The sequence below is a fragment of the Pavona decussata genome, unplaced genomic scaffold, assembly GCF_977016875.1.
Source record: "Pavona decussata unplaced genomic scaffold, jaPavDecu1.1 SCAFFOLD_58, whole genome shotgun sequence".
Classification (NCBI taxonomy): Eukaryota; Metazoa; Cnidaria; class Anthozoa; order Scleractinia; family Agariciidae; genus Pavona; species Pavona decussata.
In genome coordinates, this window is record NW_028145480.1 from 2,047,765 (window position 1) to 2,066,798 (window position 19,034).

Here is a 19,034-nt window from a genome sequence, read left to right on the forward strand (position 1 = left end):
GTCGACTGTACTAGTAACCAGTCTCTTTCGAAAAATGGCTCTTCTTTAAGTACCAGTCTCTCGCAAAAAAGTGCATCGCGGAAAAAACAACACGAGAAAACATTTTTCTGCGAACTGTTTTACTTGTTTTGGCAAAAGAAATTTTCTAAAATTAGCAAACAACTTACGTTAAAAAAACAGCCAATTTTAGGGGAAAGCTGGGGACTGTGGCAATCTGAGGTCTTTTCTTATGGATTTAGCGGGGACCTTGGAACCCCACGGTTTGAATAGACGTGATGAAATGTAATTTTTTTATATTTTTGTATTTTTTTATTTTATTTTACTTTTTTTCTTATCTTGTGGTACCACCTTGTAAACGTCATTTCCGCCGCTCCTATGTATTGCAACATCCTCCATAATATAATATTGTAATTTCATTTATATAATTTAGTGACATCTAAACCTGAAGAAGGCACGTTTGGCCAGCCGAAATATTGTTTTAAAATATATTACGTTGTGTCAGCTTTGCAGTAGTCTTTGGACTTCTCATGGTCTGTTGAAGTTATGTCTTTTTTGTTGCTGTTTATCCGTTTTTCCTTTTTTTTTTATTGTGAAAATACGACCATATTCCGGGGAAATAATAATTGAGCGCAAGTTTCTCGGATGAACTGTCCAAGGCCACATGCCATGAATGAGGGGAGCCTGCAATCCAACTGTACCCCTGACATTAAACTGTTTTGAAATCAAATAGATAAATAAAAGTGTGAGTTTCTAAAGAAACTGTGGTGCTGTTATGAAAAAATGACACTTACTTTATACTTAGTTTGGCCTCAATTAACTTTTATTAGAATCATGGTAATTAGCCCAGAGGCCAATAGTCTCCCACGTAGGCCTTTTCTCGGGCGGGGGACTCCAATATAAAAGTGGTGGGGATGATCGTCGGAAATTTTGAAATGAACCCCTAAAAGGGACCAGAATTCTGTTTTGTGGGCGCAGTCCGAACAATTTTTTACCCCTAAGAGGTGCCAATTCAGTTGACTCACATTTGCTTCCTCTCATATTTTTCGGCTCAATGCTGTAAAAGGTACCATGCACCATGCCTTTGACGGGAGTCATTTTAGATTTTAGCAACCTAAGGGATACCAAACCACGAATTTTAAACCCTAAAAGGTAACGACGATAACCCCCCTCCCCCCCCCCCCCCCCCCGAGGGATCGTTTTTAGGAGAGTTGCAAGATAACAGTACTCATCTAAAATGACTATGTGGCCGTGGGAGGATAACAAACCGAAAGTAATCAACTTATTTTTTAACTGTGCCGTGGGACATTTGAAGAGCTCGTCTGTCTCCGCCGTGGGGTATTTTTTCGCTCTGACGGAGGGCTTTTGTTTCTCCTGTTTCTCACGGCCGAACCAGACTAAGTAATCCTTAAAACCTTAAAACTCCTGTATATAAAACTAGCAGTTTTCAGGCCTCTCACTTTAATCGTATTGTTAAGCTCTGGAACTATATCTGTAAATTCTCGCCCCCTACCAGTTTTTCAACTACTGCTTCCTTCCGCAACTTTGTTACTGAGCACATGTTTCACCTTAAGCTTTTGCACGATCACTTTGACATATTATATCCCTGTACCTGGTCAATTGTACGATCCTGCCCCTGGCATCCCTAGTTTTTTAGTGTCTTTTAAATTTGGCGTCTTTTGGTTGATCGTGTTTTAATTATGGGAGGTGCCTCGCATGGGTCCTCGCGTCCCGTTCGCACCTGCCCTTTTGACCTTATCACTTTTTAAAAATTTTTAAAAATCGCTTTGCACATATATTTCATTTCTTTCTGGCTGTTTAATTTGCTGCATGTAACATGTATAATTGTCAATAAAGCTGTTAAAAAAAAATAATAAACTGACGCTCGAAACGTCAGCACTCGAATCTCTTTAGGGTGGCCAAATTACCTTAAAATATAAACTCTGTTGATACCATATATTTGTTTCCATTCCCCACCGAAGCACTATCTCACGTGGGTAATCACCTGTTTATCTTCTTTGCCTACGAACGTATAAACTTGATTATATTGAAAGGTGACAGGTCGTCCAATCATGCCCCGGGTAGACTAATGCCCAACCCCAAACGGACATCTGGAAAAATCCCCTACTAAATCCAAGGGAGCCGAGGGGGGTTGGAGGGGGGGGGGGAATGAGCACTGTTGACAATTTGTTGATACATACGATTCAACATTTAGGTTGGCTGGTCTATCCTGAGCGGAAAGAGGGAATATGTTCAAAGTTCAGAACTCAACCAGCGGAAATCAATATGAATTACCAGCAATTAGTTCCCAACTCCATGTCAGTACCGATCAAACAGAGGCACCAGGTATTTTTTCTGTAGGAATCATTGTCAAATCCAGTTTTTTTTTTCCCGTAGAAATGACTACTGTAACTAACCGTCATTTTTAATAAATTTGCCCACTATTTTTGGTAGAAAAACTACTAACCAGCAAGTTTAATTCCTGCGTTGTGTGGACCTCTGCATTCAAAAGTTTTTCTCATCACGTCGTCATCATCACCTTGTCGGGGGCTACGAAAGGTAAGTTGAAATGGAAACAAACGTAAAACGGTGACAATATTCTGGTAAGACAAAGCAAAGGTCAAGTTTCAACGCATTTGCTCAACAATTGATGATGATATTGATAATGATGGTCATGGTGATGATGATGATGATGATGATGATGATGATGATGATAAAGTTTCATAGTCTCTGCTATTTCGGTTCTAATTTATTGCTTCTTATTCTTAAACTTAAATGCAGGGGAACCGGACGCCAACTGAAGGGACAAGAAAAAGTACAAAGGTACAAAGGTGTCCAAATTATCCGGATGTCAATTTTTTTAATGTCTCCCTTGTAACTTCTAAAGTTCAAACAGAAGAAACCTCTTGCCTCCCGTTTTGCTGCTGCGCATGCGTTCTGCGCTGTCTCGCGATGCTCCGAAAAAGTCAGGGTTCCATCGGCGATGCCTTCTAAAAGAGAGAGTTTTGCGCGGTTTACAACTGCGCCGGAAAAGCAGATCCTTGCAACATTAACAGTAATTGGAACCCGAAAACAAAATTAAGGGTAACCACGCATTGAAAAAATGGGAAAAAAGCCATACATTGTTTTCTATTTTGGCGCTTTTTAGAGTTATTGTTGCTTAATAATCTCTAAAAAACGCGTGGTTACCCCCAATTTTCTATTTGGATTCCAATAGCCCTTTTAAGATCATCTGCTTTTCCCGCATAGTCATAAACCGTGCAAAAATAGTTCGGTTTTAGTAGGCATCGTCCTTTAAGCGCAAGACTTTGAACTGCACGTCTGTGTTGAGTAAATCGAGCGCTGATTTGTTGTTTGCATTTACAGACGTACGCCTAATTTACTATGAAGTTAGTTCCAACCTACGTAGCCGGTGGTATTATCCGCGCGCGGATGCTCGTTCGCCCAACTTTTGCCTTCGCCCAAATGTCCGCCCGAATGAGATGCTTTTATCACGAAAGGGTAAGGTGTTGAAATTTAAAACACCAATCCAAGAATCCAAACCCAGGTCACTAAGCACACAACTGTAAAATGGACTATTCCGAAAGTAACGGTCCCCGTTAGTTTCGTATTTAGCAGGCCAAAGGGGCCGCTACTTTCGGATGGTTAAAAAACGTTTGCAATTTATTAAAAGGTCATTCCGTTTAAGCATGTTATTAACTACCACGTAAACCAAGCAAACTATAAGAAAAAACAACAACAAAAAAAGCCCAAATGTTCGTACTCTGTAGCGAAAATAATGTTCGTATCATCCTGCAACTAGTTCAGTACTGTATCATTTGACTCTGCTGACACATACAGCTTTTACTGAAATAATAGTTAACGTTTCCAGCAGGATTCAGTCAAGTTTGGAAATAAAATCACAAACGAGAATGATGTTTTAATCAGTAAATGACACAGGCATACTCGGAAAAAACAAAATCTGAGTGCTCCTATCAGGAGAAACGTTGTGAAACGTTATCAAATTGAGTTGTCATTTTCGTAGGGCGGCTACTTTCTGGTGGGCCGTTACTTTCATGGGGCTGTTACTTTCGGAATTCTACTGTATGTTATTATAAAAAGGGTACGTACCATTTAGCCAAAACTTGGTATTTGAAAGGGTAAAGGGTTGAATCGTTAATTGTTGGTGACTCTCCATATAAAATTTTGTCAAGAATCTACTTAACTTCGCAATGTTTTTAATGCAGTGCCAAAGTTGCGTTGAAACCATCCTTTTTGACTAAATGTCCTGTAAGCACATAGGGTTAATTGTCGTTTGTCAAAAAAAAAAATAAATAAAAAAATAAAAAAATAAAAAAATCGGCCCTGCATCTTTTATTCGTGCTAATTAAATCTTTAATGATTTTAATCCACAATGCCCACGAAGATCGATCTGATCACAAAACTTTTCCAATGCTCAGAATTGATCGATTGCCACCTTTTTGGTGGCCCATTTTTTCTAATACTACGATTTTAAATTTTTACCCGTACACATACTAGGAGGTTTAATTGCAGCTATCACTAAAGAGATTTAGAAAAACGTTCATGGCAAAAATGACCACGTGACCATGTTTATCCTTCATTTGCCGCTCGCTGTTTTCAGTGTAGTTTTTGCGTTCATTGGTATCAAAGGCCAGAATTATTTTGCACTATTCTTTTCTATGTTCCCAGGTTTTCAAGAAAACAAACGCAAATCTAACGTTTGCTTAAACGCTTGTTACACCGCTGTGCGCGGATGGTGGGGGATAGCAAGACATAGGCTAGGCGGGGAATATCCGCCCGTAATGGGGAATTTTTCAGTGTTAGTGGACTTCTAAGAAAACTTTCAACACTCCTGCCAGGTCCAAATGCCCTGTCTTTACTCGGTAATGCGCAACGCCTGCCACAAAGTCGATCGGTCGCTAAGCCACCATATTGAATTGAACGCTGGTTGCAACCTTGGAAGAGTGAAAAGAAAGGAAAAAAAAACACTACAAAGGGGGATAGGGTGGAGTGGATAACACAGTAGAGGGGGTGAAAAACGAAAAGACTGTAGAAACTTCACTGCAGCTTGTATTCAACCACCCAGAGCTGGGTTGCCACTTATCAAAATAATGAAAATTCCCTGCCTTTTCACGGACCAAACACCAGAAAACCACAGAAAACAACTTGTTTCCCAATAAAGCCAGCGATGAAAGAAATCAATAGGCCATTGACAACCGCCGCGAACGACCTGGACCGTCTGAGAATCAGGCTAATTTCCGAGTTGCTGCGAACCTCATTGTGAAAGCGAGGCCAAGTGCAATGTTTTTATTATGAAAATTAGTCATTCATATGTAAAAACCAAAATAATTTTCATATGAAAAGCTTTTGCAATTAGCCTCGCTTTCACAATGAGGTGCACAGCAACTCGCAAATGGCCTTTTTCTTGGTAACTGCCTTTTGAAATACAACATTACTCATGCTTACAAGGAAACCCTTTCCGAAACCAAGTGGCTACCCTAAAAATGAAATTCCCTGACTCTTCACCGACTTTGAGGAAGAATTTAGTAATATATAAAACTGTTCAATTGAGGCCTTAAACTGCTGTTTAAAAGTAAAAACTAAAATCCAAGCTTTCGCCGATCAACGGCATCATCAGGGATGAGAAAATATTCCGCGCGCGCTATATATATATGCAAAGAGAGTGTAGGGTGAAGGGTTAAATGTGTAAAAAAATGTGACGTATGTGTGAAAGCTATAGAAATAAACTGTGAGTGTTTCCCCCGACCTTAAAAAAAAAAAATGTTTTTCCCTGACTTTTCGCTAACCGTGGCAACCCTGCAGAGCTTTTCCTCAAACCCACCCCTCGCCCCTGGGTAGTCTTGTGCTTGTCGATCGTCTCTGGACCAGGGCAACTGGGGAAACACAGAGGGCTGTCAACATCATATTAAACTTCCAAATTGTTGTTCATTTGATAAATAACTGCATTTTTACTTCCTTCTTCAACAAGATCAACAAGATGGTGCAGTTTTCACTCACTCGCTCTACACATCAAACCACATGTAGTGAGTCAGGCTGAAAAGAATGGCCATCCAAGTGAAAGTTTCAGCTGTTTACTGGGGCACCATTTGTCTATCAATACCAGAAAACGAAGCACATTTAAAGAAATTAACTTTGGTCAGTTTGTGACAGGGTTTAAAAAATATATAAAAAATTGAGCAAATGAAACAGGCAAAAAGAAAACCATGCGCTCTGCAATCACAAGACTGCCAGAAAGGTAAGCAAATGACAGCTTTCTGGATCAAACAAGAAGGCTCTAAATGTTGCTAACACTTCACTCATACCATATGGCACAATAGTTTTCTTTTGGTATACAAGATTTCTGGAACACATCAGAAGTATTTCTGAACTGTTTTGTCTTGCTTCTGAGCAACAAAATTTATGATAAATGCAGAAACAAACAGCTGTAAATTACTACAAAGAATGTTACAATCTCAAAGGGAAACCCTAGCTATTAGTAGTTAGTTAGTGCAGTACAATATCATCGGCTACAAACTGATCACCAGTAATGATATCAAAACAGTCTCTCACGCACATTAAGCATGTTAAGGGATTACAGATGAAAATCTCCACTACTGCTGAGTTGGCTCTTCTAAATCTTCAACTTTTGTGTCTTCATTATCATCGTTGCACTCTATAGTTAAAAAAGAACACACTGTTAAAAGAGGTGTATGTAATGAAGAAGCATTAACGACTGAAATCCCACCAAACTTATGCCAAATTGAGGGCAATGGAAAACAGGGCATAAGAGACAATTTGGCCATCTAAAAGAAAGGACTACTTTGGCCTACAGGCTCGTTATCATGTTAGAACATTTAGCTTTGAACAGAGAAGAAAGGAAATAATTATTTCAATAAGGATCATAATGTTGCTGGGCAAATCCAAACCCTTAAATCACGATTCAAATATGAAACTACATTATTTTTCTGACACAATAACCAATCTGCATACTAAAACAAATTTAAAGATACTTGGATACCAACTCCAAGAAAGGAACTGGAAATATAAGGGGGGTGGAGGGCTCAAAAGCCAAAGTATTTACAGTCGGTTCACCTCTCGCGTGACCAGTATTTCCGAGAATGAAATGAACATTCGAATTGCTCTTTGTCATGTCCGACATGTGAATGGAATGTTGAACATTTCTCTGGAAATCTTTGTGAAAAAGACGCATTAACAGAAAAAAAAGGTTCAAAATACTTGGGAAACAATTGTTATTCTTGAAATACTTAATGCTGTAATGTAAAGAAAAATTTATAGCTTTATACCATCAATAAACTAGGGAAATTTCTATGGGAACTCTGAAATCTCGTTGATGTTCAAAACTGACATGTAAATTTCCAAATTCCATTGAAATTTCAAAAATACCGGTCACGTGTGACGTGAATTGACTGTAAAGGAAAGTATTAATAAGTCAAATTGAAATTTTCATAGATGTGGGCTTTTGTTTTTTTAAGAAAACAACGCTTCAGTAAGAAGGGGTATGGATATTTTCTGATACAACACCATGTAATTATTATGTGACACTTGCCTGCATTTTCAGTTGACCACAGGGTCAAGTTGTCTCTCAGAAGTTGCATTATCAATGTGCTGTCCTTGTAAGAATCTTCATTTAAGGTGTCTAGTTCAGCAATGGCATCATCAAAGGCCTTTTTGGCTAGCTTACAGGCCTTCCCTGGATCATTGCAGAGCTCATAATGGAAAACAGAGTAGTTTAAGAACAACCCCAGGCGGATTGGATGTGTACTTGGAAGGATCATGGCATGGTCTTCGGCTTGTTCGTAGGCTTCACTGGATTTTTTGCATGCGTCCTCTCTCTCTGTTGAATCAGCCTTTTTAATTTCAGCCTCATATCGAAAGTAGTCACCCTTCCTGTTTGAAAGACGACAAAATACTTCATCAGCCATCTCATATTGGTTTTTGTATACACTCGATTACAAAAACGTTGACTCCTAAAAAGCATAAACCATGAATGATGAGAGCCAACGGATTTGTGGGTAGTGTTTAAACAATAACCTCATTTTCATAATCCATAATTTACCATTGTCATTCTTTGCAATAAAAAATACAGTGCTGACTTAATTCTTCCGAATAATTTTCTACCAAATATTGCTTAAGTTCATTGACTGATTTGAACTTAGGCAAATCGCGAATTGTATATCACTCAAATTGGCCCTTGTTGGCCAACTTGGACACTTAAAGGAAAGCTTGGACAGTTTCCATCATTCACCACGTGCAATTAATTTTGGTCATCAACGGTTGCACGAGAATAGAATATTATGCAAATAAATTTAGCACACTTATACCCATAAAGCCATTGGTTCTCATCGTTCACAGTTTATACTTTATAGGTGTCAACGTTTTTTACAATCAACTGCATATTCAGGGTTTATTCCAGAATGGGAATGCGCAGATTTACTGCTTAAAAACATTATTCCACAGAAATGCATCAGATGTAGCAAACCAAGGAAGGCATTGATTGAGTATGTTTACCCAACATTTTACCAACCTAACAAGAGGTTTTCCAGAAATTCACCAAATTAGCAAAGTGGTAATAAACAACCCCATGTGCAGTAACATTGTAAATTTTTGTTTGAGTTTGAAATAGTTCATGTATAACCCTTTAAGCCCAGAGGGAAATGCCAAATTTTTCTAAATCGGTAACTATGAACCAGGAGATCACATGTGATATACCATTTAAAAGGTGTTTTCTGGGGTATGCTATAAATCACCATAAAAGAAATGGAGGAGGTCACAGATTGAATTGACAAGTGCCCAAAATGAAAAAATAAAAACGTTTAAAATTTTCCTGTCCCTTGTACAGATTGGGTATGTCCCTAACCTATAGCTTAATTTGCAGCTCTCAGTGCATTGGTTGTTGTCAGATATTAATTTGGCCTAAAAAGTCCAAAGATGAAAAGTTCCAAAAGTTACAGGGGTGGTAAATCAAGTCTTGTATAGGAGGGGGGCAAGGTATTATGCCTTCCATGTGCAGATCTTTCCAAGATCTTTTAGTCGTGCAAATTTCACGCAAATTGACTGAATATTGAGCATGTAATTGCATCTTGTGCCATATGGCACTATCGGGGCTTAAAGGGATAACTTGAGTATGTTTTTGAGCCTTCAAAGTGAAGGTCCAGAAAAATTGCACCTGTCAAGGCTGGACAAGACACAACATCTATCAAGTACACGAAGAAAGCTAAATTGGTTATTAAAAATTCAATTAACTTTGCTGTTTCATACAGTCGACTCCCGATAACTCGAACCCTCGCTAACTCAAACCTCCCGCTAACTCGAACCAATTTTCCTTTCCTTTCAGGTCATTTTCTATATAATTTTACCCTCGATAACTCGAACTCTCGATAACTCGAACCATTTTCAATTTCCCTTAAAGGTTCGAGTTATCGGGAGTCGACTGTAATTACTTTTAATTTTCTCAACCCATCAAAATTTCTTCAGTATTTTCAGGGTCCGAAATTGCGACTGACTGGTCGCCAATGCGACCGAAAATTAGGTGTTGGCGACCAGAAATTTAGAACTGGTCGCCAGCAGGCGACTAATCTTTCGTCCCATAGGAATTTGACAATCCAAGGTAAAAGGGCTTTTTCTAAAAGAAAACATAAAGCTCCCGGCGTCTTGAATATTTAAGCCTGAAGCGCGCGGCCCGCCATGATGGCTGAAATCCGATATTTTTCGGACGACAAAAACCTTTTTGTGTCTAGACTCCCCTAAGACCTAACAATATATGCGCAGTTGGTGGATTCTGATTGGTCAGTCTTTTCCAAAGACAATTAGAACAATAAAGGACAAAATTATCCCTTCTAGGGGAGGTAGAAACCCTTGCGCGAGCTCGCGAGGATTCGCGGCCGGTTTTGGCCGGTTGGCCGTTATTGGGTTAAATTTGATTCCCTCAGAGTCACCTAAAGTACACATTGACAAGAATTACATGAAAATGGTCTCCCTTAAGAATTTTTTGAGCCTGCGCTTGCCAAATTCATCAATGTATACAGTTGCGACAATCAAAAAGGTGAAATCCACATCAGATATTAACACATTGTAACACTGCCCGAATATGGACATGTTGTACTGAATAGGCATCATCCGTAGTCAACAGATAATTAACAATTATATCCTGCAAAATCGCACATAATATTGCCTGATACTTCTCAAGCTTTTCTGCAATAAAACTGTCTTGTTATTAATGTGTTGAATAATAAAACAATTATCCTGCTCAATCTTGGCCTACAGTCTCATTAGCTAAGTACCAGGCGGCATTCCGAATAATTTTGCATGTTAAGTTTTCACATCTGTTATTCAGTACTTTCTTCATCATCGTGAAAGAAAACAGCCAAAGCATGTGCTTTCGTATGCATAAATTACTAGTTTACTATGTGGAACGTGGAGCCCAGTTTTCCAGAGAAAACAAAAAAGTCCCTCCGTTTAGCTGGAAAACCGACCATCAGCGGAAGGGCCCTTTTCCATTTTGACCGGAAAACTGGCCATCAGTGGTGAAAGGGTTAAGGACAAATATGTTAATTATAACTCTGTTTTACCCATTACTTACATTTTGTGGAAGAAAACCTTTGATTCGTCACTTGCAGAGTTAGGAATCAGGTGACCATCCAGCACCTGGAGAATTTCTTGACAGATGTCATTGAGTTCCTTCTCAATCCTTATCCTGTATTGCTGGACGACTTCCTGGTTCTTATCTGCTTTCTGTTCCAAGGAAGACACTATGCGCCATGCAGCTCTCCGAGCACCAATCACATTCTTGTAGGCCACAGATAAGAGGTTGCGTTCCTCGACTGTAAGGTCAATTCCATTCTTCCCCGTCTCTTCAGCAACCTTCTTCATATACTCTGCCATTTCTGAAGGAAAAGTAACTTCTTGTTGGTTAAAAGAATTGAGGACCCTTTCAATGAGTAGGGAGGGTATAAAAGGAATACAAGGAAAAAGGGGCCAAGTGATATTGTAAATTCTCTACTCCCACAGAGTGCTTATTTCAAATTCTGGATTTTTTCTTCAACCCTTTGTCTACCAGCAGATGCCAGATAATTTCCAAACCCATGTGCAATTAACCTGCGATCAGGCATTCTTCTTTTCGGGGGAGCGGGAAAGTGTGGCAGCAAGAATGTCGGAGGTCGGGAGAAGGAAGGAAGAAAGAATGCCTCATACACGTGTCTGCGCGAGTCATCTGCCGCCAGTCCAGACTGATTATTAAATAAAATACACCAATTGCCAACTAAAAATTTTCCAAAAACCAAATTTGAAAGTAAAAATTTTGATGAAATTTGATCCTCGCATCACATGGGCGAATTTGATCCATATCGCGGGCATGTGTTACGCAGTTGACATGTTTCATCAATGAAAATAGAAAGAAAACCGGAGAAAAAGCTTTCCTAATGAAAAACGTATTCAGATAAGTCTTTGTTTACGCCTTGGAAAAAAACAAGTATAATTCCTAATGTGAGATGAGAGATGCGCAAGCAAGTTGAAGGAACTACACGTCCATTTTGAAGTGAATTTGTCCACCCATACAGAGCATGTTTTTCAAAACTTTTGCAGAAACTGTTCAGAATACGAAGAAATCGGTCAATTAGAATAGTATTTCATAGAAATCTCCGAAGTACTCGAAAATTACGCAGTGAGTTTGTGGCCTGAATAATGATTTGAGAATGTCTTCTTGCTTGTGGCCTGGAAAAAATGACAATAAATTTGTCCTCGAAGCACAATTTCTTCGCTGTTATTTCTTGGATTTCTGCTGTTGAAACTGTTGAGTATTCCTTGGTAGTTTTCCTTTCCATTTACGTACGATCTTGGGGAGGCGGGAACCAAATGTGAACATTCGCAAAATCACGACCAGTTTCGGCTGACATGGCGATCAATGGCTTACGGTGAGACTACTCAAACCAGGCCATTTGGAAGAAAGTTAACCAATCACCTCGTTTTTTTTTTTTTAACAAAGAATCCTGATGTTGTTGGTTGACAGACCAGTAAGATCCAAGTAGTTAAACAATACATCTGCGACAAAGTTTGAAACAACCGTGAACTTGCGGTCCTCTCAGGAAACTGTCTCATTTCCTGATTGGTCAGTGAGAGTCTTTACTTTTCACTTGAATGAATGTTTTTATTTACATAGTTTTTCGAGTAATATTTGACGATACTTCCGAGGTTTTTGGTGGTCTTATTTGCCAAACATTCAACTCAGATTGAACCAAGATGGAGGTATTTACAACAACGGTCTCTGACATTCCCCAACTTCTGTGCGAGAGTGTGCTGGATTCACGCCATGCAGGGCTGAGCCCCCAACTGATCGCCATGAAAATAAAAACTAGTTGCCACTTTGTGCAGATTAAAATATCAACAATTCCTCAATCAAGAGCTCAAACATCGAAATTTACGTGTAGGTACAATTCTGTTCAGTTCAAAGTCATGCATATGTAAACGATTGCAAACAAACATTTTCAGTGAGAGTAGTTTGATGATTTATGTTGTGTTTGAATGTTTTGAGTAACAGTCAAATGAGAGTAATGAAAAAAAAGTACCGTTCATCATATGGTTTGAAATTATTAGAAATTATTAAATTTGGAACATTACAGCTATGTGGAGCTTGCTTCAAACACTTCATCGCATGCTAATACTTGATTGTAAACTTGAGGTAAATAAAATTAGTCTTTTCAGGGCTTCTGATATTTCGCGCGGTCGCGGAGCCACGAAATTCAGGTATATCCGCGGAATCCCGCGAAATTCACAAAAAAACGCGTAATACCGCGAAATTCGTTAAAAATCCTACCGAATACATGTCAGTACAAAATATTTGAAACTTATCTTGGCTACTGGGGCTGTTTACTTTCCATAAATGCAGATTTATCTTGAAATTTCGTCACTGCCTCGAGTAAACATAATGTACCGTAACTACCAGGCGTTCTTAGATTAATGTTGCAAAAAACTGGGCACAAGAAATGAGAAGACTTTTCGGTGACACTATACGGATTGGGAAAGGAAACTGCTGTCTGTAGTAATGCAGGCACATGTTTAATCGTACATGCAGGACACGCGCGAGACACAACAATGTTTTGACTTCACAAATGGATTTGAACCTTTGATCACGAACAATCTTGCCTTGTAAACTGCAAAGCAACACAAAAGACCAAGGAGAGAAAAGAAATTTATTGCGTTGCTGTGTTCGGCTCTAAATTGCAGCTGAAAAAGGAGGTTAACCGGCCGGGTGTTTCGGTAAAGCTTATGTTTTTCTTGTAGCTCGAAACAAGCACAATTGCCTTGAGAACTGTGTTGGATAAACTTTTGTGTTTTCTTTCTTTGCCCTGAATTTGACATCCTTCCAATATATCTTTTTTTTCTGGAATCTTTCTTCTTGGCTTTCTTCTTTGTTTTTCGGTGAAAATTTGCCCCAAAAATTCCCGCGAAATCGGCCGTTTTCTCCGCGAATTTGTCTCCAAAAATCCCGCGAAATTTGACTTTTTTCCCCGCGAATTATCAGAAGCCCTGTCTTTTTATGCTTGAATTTGTATGTATGTTTATACTCGCAATTTTCTTCTTTCAAATTAGTCAAGAACTGCATTGCAGGGTTTAAACATCGAACCAATTTATTGACAGTAGCCAAAATTTGGGATTGAAACTGACCAATCAAAAAACTGCAGAGTTTACAGTAAGATCCGCATGTTCAAGTAGGGTAAAATTTATTCGCAAATGTTTTGTCTAGACACTGCAATGTTATTGGTCTATTTAGCAAAAACTTTCAGATCCTTTGTTTTCTGAAAACATTGTGATTGGTTGACTTTCTACCAAGTGGCCCGGTTCGAGTCGTCGGACTGTAATATATTTCATCTCAAAAATCAGCGCTCTGTCAGTTTCTGTTGCTGTAGAACACGTCAGTGGAAATGAGTTACGTATTATTGGTTCCGTCAACCTTTTGTGTGTATTGAAGGGGGCCGGGATTCAGTAGGGGTGACCTATTCAGGCATTCATTGTTAGACCCTCTGGGTAACTGCTCAATAACAAAAATGGCGGATCAACAAAACACAAATTACTGACCAGAAATTCCAAACTTCCTGTTTTCGCTCAATCTTCTCCTGTTTTTTTTTTTTTTTTTTTTTACTTTCCTCAGGTAAAGGGATATAAGGTTTTCCCTACTTCACTAGTCTTTTTAGCATGATCCTTTGTAGTCTTTCTGTGGTATCTCGGGCTTTTTTTACCTTTGGCGCACCCTAGACTTTCTCAAAGTCGCTCGCTTGCTTCTCTTTGAATGGACCTGGCGCGAGCGACTTTTATCACTTGCAGCGCGCCAAATTTACAGGAGGAATTTTCCTCCTGTCGCATTATCCAATCAGAACCAGCGATATGAAAGTACACGTCAATCAAGCCAGATCATAACCAGATCACGCGCAAAGCTGTTCAAACATACAACACTAACTCTTCGATAGCGATTGTTATTTCGGTCTACGACCAAGAACTTCTAAATTCCTCGCACTGATTACACGTTCATTTAACGACGCAATTCGTGTATGGGTTGCAAAAGCAAAGTACAGAGATGTCCGCGAACATCAGCGCAAAGTAATCGAAAGTCACTGTTGTGGAAAGGACGTGTTTTTATCGGCGCCTACAGGATGATCGGGAAAAAAAGCTTGATCTTTGAGGTGGCCCCCATTCGTTTTCGATTTTCTACGTCACGGCGAAAGAAAAAAGGTTATGACCGTTGGCATCAAGAGGCGATCGATCGGTATTTTATGCTGCATTTTAAATGAGTGTTTTGACAATAACGAGATAAGCCTCAACCTTGTTTGGTATATAGCAAGCATTTTTCGGCCGTTAACTTGTTCGGTTGTTATATACCGATATGGATTCGGCCGTTATCCCAAACGAGTGAACGGCCGAATTTCGTTCGGCATATAATAGGAAACTCATTAGAGCCGATACATTTTATGTTGTTTTCCAGGTTTTCCCGTCAAGACAGCACTCTGCATGTCATGCTGTGTAATGCTTTCACTTAAAAATTTATTATTGCAGTAGCAGCGCTAGCAGTAGCCGGTATTATTATTATTACTCGCACGTTCGAAGTAAAGCATTTTAAAAATCTTCGCGAAGCGAATCGACATAATTTCTGCAGTCATCAAAATGTAAACAAAATCTCCGCATGAACAGTGTGTAGTACGATACAGTCGTTTCGCGGGGCTGATAAAGAAAATGACTTGTCCTTTCACTGTTCAAATGCGTTGTCAACGTTTGAAAAATGTTTTGCAAATGTGTTGGCCCAATTTTTAAATGATTTTCAACGTGTTTCGGTTTTGTTCGGAAACATTCCCAACGTTTTGAAACGCATTGAGAAAGTTTTCCAATGCAATTGTCGGCGTTTCCAAAGATGCGTTGAAATGACAAGAATGCATTGAGTTGACAGTTTGACAACTTCGCACCCTGAAAAGTTCGCGCCAAAATGACGTCACTTGATTCGATTTCCAGCAAGGGAAACAAGTCGAGCTCTCGCTCGCTCGCGCTCCGCGCTCGCTCGCTCGAGCTCTGACAATCCCGCTTCGCGCTCTCTAAGCTCGACTTGTTAGGCGCACCCTAGCATGAGCCTGTGGTTTTTTGGCTCCCAGCTTTCGCTAAGTGTTTTAAACTCTACCAGGTTATCCAAGACAATTTCACATTTAATATGATCTCAAAATGCAGGAAATGGCATTTTAGAGGCCTATACAGTCGGGGACCTCTATTAAGCGGCCACCCTGGGGACTTTGAAAACTGGCCGCTTAATAGAGGTTGGCCGTTGAATAGAAGTATCGAATACAGCACTTTACTGACAAAATAATAATTTCGGGACTTTGGAAAGTGGCCGCTTAATGGAGGGTGGCCGCTTAATAGAGGTCTGACTGTATTTAAAAAAAATTTCAGGGGGGATATGCGCCCAGACCCCCTAGAGGCTCACACCTTCGGCACTCATGGCTGCAGATTTGCCACTCCCAAAACTTCACTTTTTAATTTCAAAGGGTTGGAATCTCTTCAGAACACACTGAGGCAAACGGAATTAAAATTAATTAATTTTCAAGGCCAACTAGATTTGAGTTTGAACAAGTAAAAGCATCAAAAAATGTTTCTTACCCTGCATGACCTATTCATGGTTTTTGTGCAAGGATTAAACAGTTCTCATATAAACAGTCCTCGTGTCACAAGCGAAATTGTGTATGGTATGGATTTTATTCCACTCCACCAAAGGAGGGAAATCACATAATTGACCCATTCAATTCAGGTGTCATCAAATATTCTTTTGCGGTTCAATTGAACGTCTGGGAAATTTCATAAATATGCAAAAGTATCACTACGCATAGTGCAAAATGCAATGTTGACAGTCAGAAATACAATTGCCTTATAAAAACCAGAGCGAAGCTCACAGGAAGTCAACAACGCAATGGATGCTAAGAAATAAACAGTATAAGCTGACCTATATATTTAAATTTGCTATTAAACGATTATAGAATTCTCGTCAGAAAGAATCATGGAAATGCGTGGGAAGCTCAAAAATATTACATTTCTTAATTAACACAGTTTGTAATATACTTGCGTTACCTGCCTTACGTGTAAAAAATAAAACATCGAGACCTAGAACAGTGAAAGAATTGATTTTAGTCGGCAATGATTTCTGCAAACAGTGTTACGAATACGCCCTCGCATATTGCGGTCTGCAAATTTAACAAAACTACATTTACACCCAACAAATATCAGCCGGTATTTCAACAAGCGATCGACGCCATGAACAACGACTTGTACAAGGCGGCACATGGATTTTTTCTCCAAAAGTTTACTTTACATCACGAAAGGGTTACATTGAAATCGGCATTAAAACTTCTATTTCGATACGAAAAGGTTTTCAAATACTTGTTTTAAGTAAAACACGTTTAAAGCGACGGAATGCTTTCGGCTGAATGCGGAAACATCGGAAAAATCTATGCTTCTCTGTCAAGTGATTCGAAAGATTCAACACATCCGCAATGGATGCATACTTCGTCGCGGCGACTCTCACTCTCAACCAACATCAAGACGGATTGTTTTCATCATTTCACGCTTGCTTTTACGTAAATATCAGTGGGCAGATTCAGAGTAAGACAGATGAAAAATGGCCTCTTTGATGGATTTAGATGCTTGAAATGTTTGTCAAAAGAACTATTTGCCGACCGTAACCGACTTGGCGCGATTACACTCGAGGATTCTAACAACCGTACCCCAAATAGCCCACTGATGGCGTCCAAAACGCTCCTCTTACCTTCGAAACGTTCAGCTTGTTCGGCTAGCTTGGCCCTAAAAACATTGTGTTCCTTGTCTCCCATTTTACTGCCTTGAAAAAGCGAGGATTTCAACGCCACAAAACAGTACACCGGTTTGCTTTGCTCAAACCAAGGGCGTTAACCGTAACTAGTGCCCAGGTCCACCTCGTTTCTTTGTAGAACCAGTCCTCTTCACGTCCCACGGAAGTGAACCTCCCTATTTGTTAAAAATATTATACGGAAACGCTTTCATTTAAATGTCTGATTTTAGAATAGAGTCTGCGAGAGCAAAAGCCTTTACCTGCACCTGTTTCACCCCCGAAAAAGGCGACCTAAACAGGAATAAAACAGGCTGAAAAGATCATGAGCTGGGTCCCAGAGATCATCAATGATGGCGGCAGCCACCATCCTTTTAGTTTGGATAGCCATCTTTGACAACTTCTTGATTTCTCCTAAAACCTCAGAAAACCATCAAATCTGACTGAAATAATTGAAACCAATAAACAAGCAACAAAACTGTGGTATTTAATAAAATACGCCATAAACATGAAATGTTTCATTGCACTGAAACAAGTAATATAATTACAGCTGTAAGTTAAAGTACATGCAGTTCCAAAATCGACAGTTTTTTTGTCTTAAACAATAGAAATTATAACATAAGCTTTTTGCATCAAATGGAAACTCGGAAAAAAATCCGAGCTCGAGATGGGATTTGAACCCTCGACCCTCCGTGATCTAGTAATAGAAATTCCCAGCGATTGTTTTCAGCCTTCTTACGCAGATACTCTTTGGGTTCGTCACGCATTCCTCCCCCACAACACTGCCACTGGACATGACAGTCACACTACAAAGCGTGGCCGAGGATTTGAAACTGGGGACTACTCAGTACCACATAACAAATCCAGCCAAATGTTTTCAATATTACAAAAATAGGTACGCAATAGGTAGCGCTGCACACACAAAAAAAGGTTGACCTGTTGGTTTACGGCAAATGTTGGATGAACAGAGTGTTTGAACAGTTTCAATGCCATTCAACATTTTCAAGAACAAAGAAAATGTTGAATTGATGTTGAATGAAAGTTTAAACCTATTTAAATTTGATTCCAAATATTTTTAACAAGCTTTTAACAGTGTTGAACGACGTGTTCAAACGCTCCCGACATTTGGTTCAACAACTGTGTCAAACACATGTTGAAACAAATGTTGAAACCGTTTAAATGGGTCTTTACATGCCTGTGGGTAGTGCACTGCACAAACATAAATGAACATCTGGCCACGATTTGGAACCCCACCCCTCTCAAATTAGTTTGTCCCTGGAATAAGTATCTCCCCTCCTTACCCAATATTTGAAATAAGAGCCCCTCAAGCTTTAGCCTGTTCAGATAAAGGGCAGCAGCTCGCATCTCAATTGACTACGCACCGCTTGCCCCACTCCCCCTTATCTGAATGCCTGAACCAGTGTTCGCCAGGAAATTGACAAAAATTCTACAGGGTATTTCAAGTTTCCACCAGGAAGAGTGATTTATATAGTAAAGTTGTACGATTACATTTGTCCTGTTTGTTACACAGTAACATGCTGTATCACACAACTTTTGCTGAATGACCTCAAATTTTTTTTGCATGTTAAAATACTTCATGAACATTTTTAAGCGCTACATACAACACACAACCGCCGCGCCCTTGAACAGCCACCAAGGCTGACATCACAAGAGCTTACTCTCAACAATG

The 19,034-nt window shown here is 39.5% G+C and overlaps 1 protein-coding gene across 1 annotated transcript; it reads right to left on the bottom strand.

Annotated features, from left to right (window-relative positions):
* Positions 1-7,424: 7,424 nt before the first annotated feature.
* On the bottom strand, positions 7,425-17,465 carry LOC146479599 (14-3-3-like protein). The gene is made up of 3 exons (XM_085110450.1): positions 17,306-17,465; positions 10,598-10,901; positions 7,425-7,905 (listed from the first exon to the last, which is right to left on the bottom strand). The coding sequence occupies exons 1-3, from the start codon at positions 17,367-17,369 to the stop codon at positions 7,440-7,442; spliced, it is 834 nt and encodes a 277-aa protein (XP_084966576.1). The 5' UTR covers positions 17,370-17,465; the 3' UTR covers positions 7,425-7,439.
* Positions 17,466-19,034: the final 1,569 nt, after the last annotated feature.

Bases quoted from the DNA above. Each gene is read 5' to 3' on its own strand.
- LOC146479599 (XM_085110450.1), bottom strand. From the start codon at position 17,369: ATGGGAGACAAGGAACACAATGTTTTTAGGGCCAAGCTAGCCGAACAA. The intron at 10,902-17,305 runs GTAAGAGGAGCG...CTTTTCCTTCAG, and splicing joins ACAAGCTGAACGTTTCGAAG to AAATGGCAGAGTATATGAAG. The intron at 7,906-10,597 runs GTAAGTAATGGG...TCTTTCAAACAG, and splicing joins AAGGTTTTCTTCCACAAAAT to GAAGGGTGACTACTTTCGAT.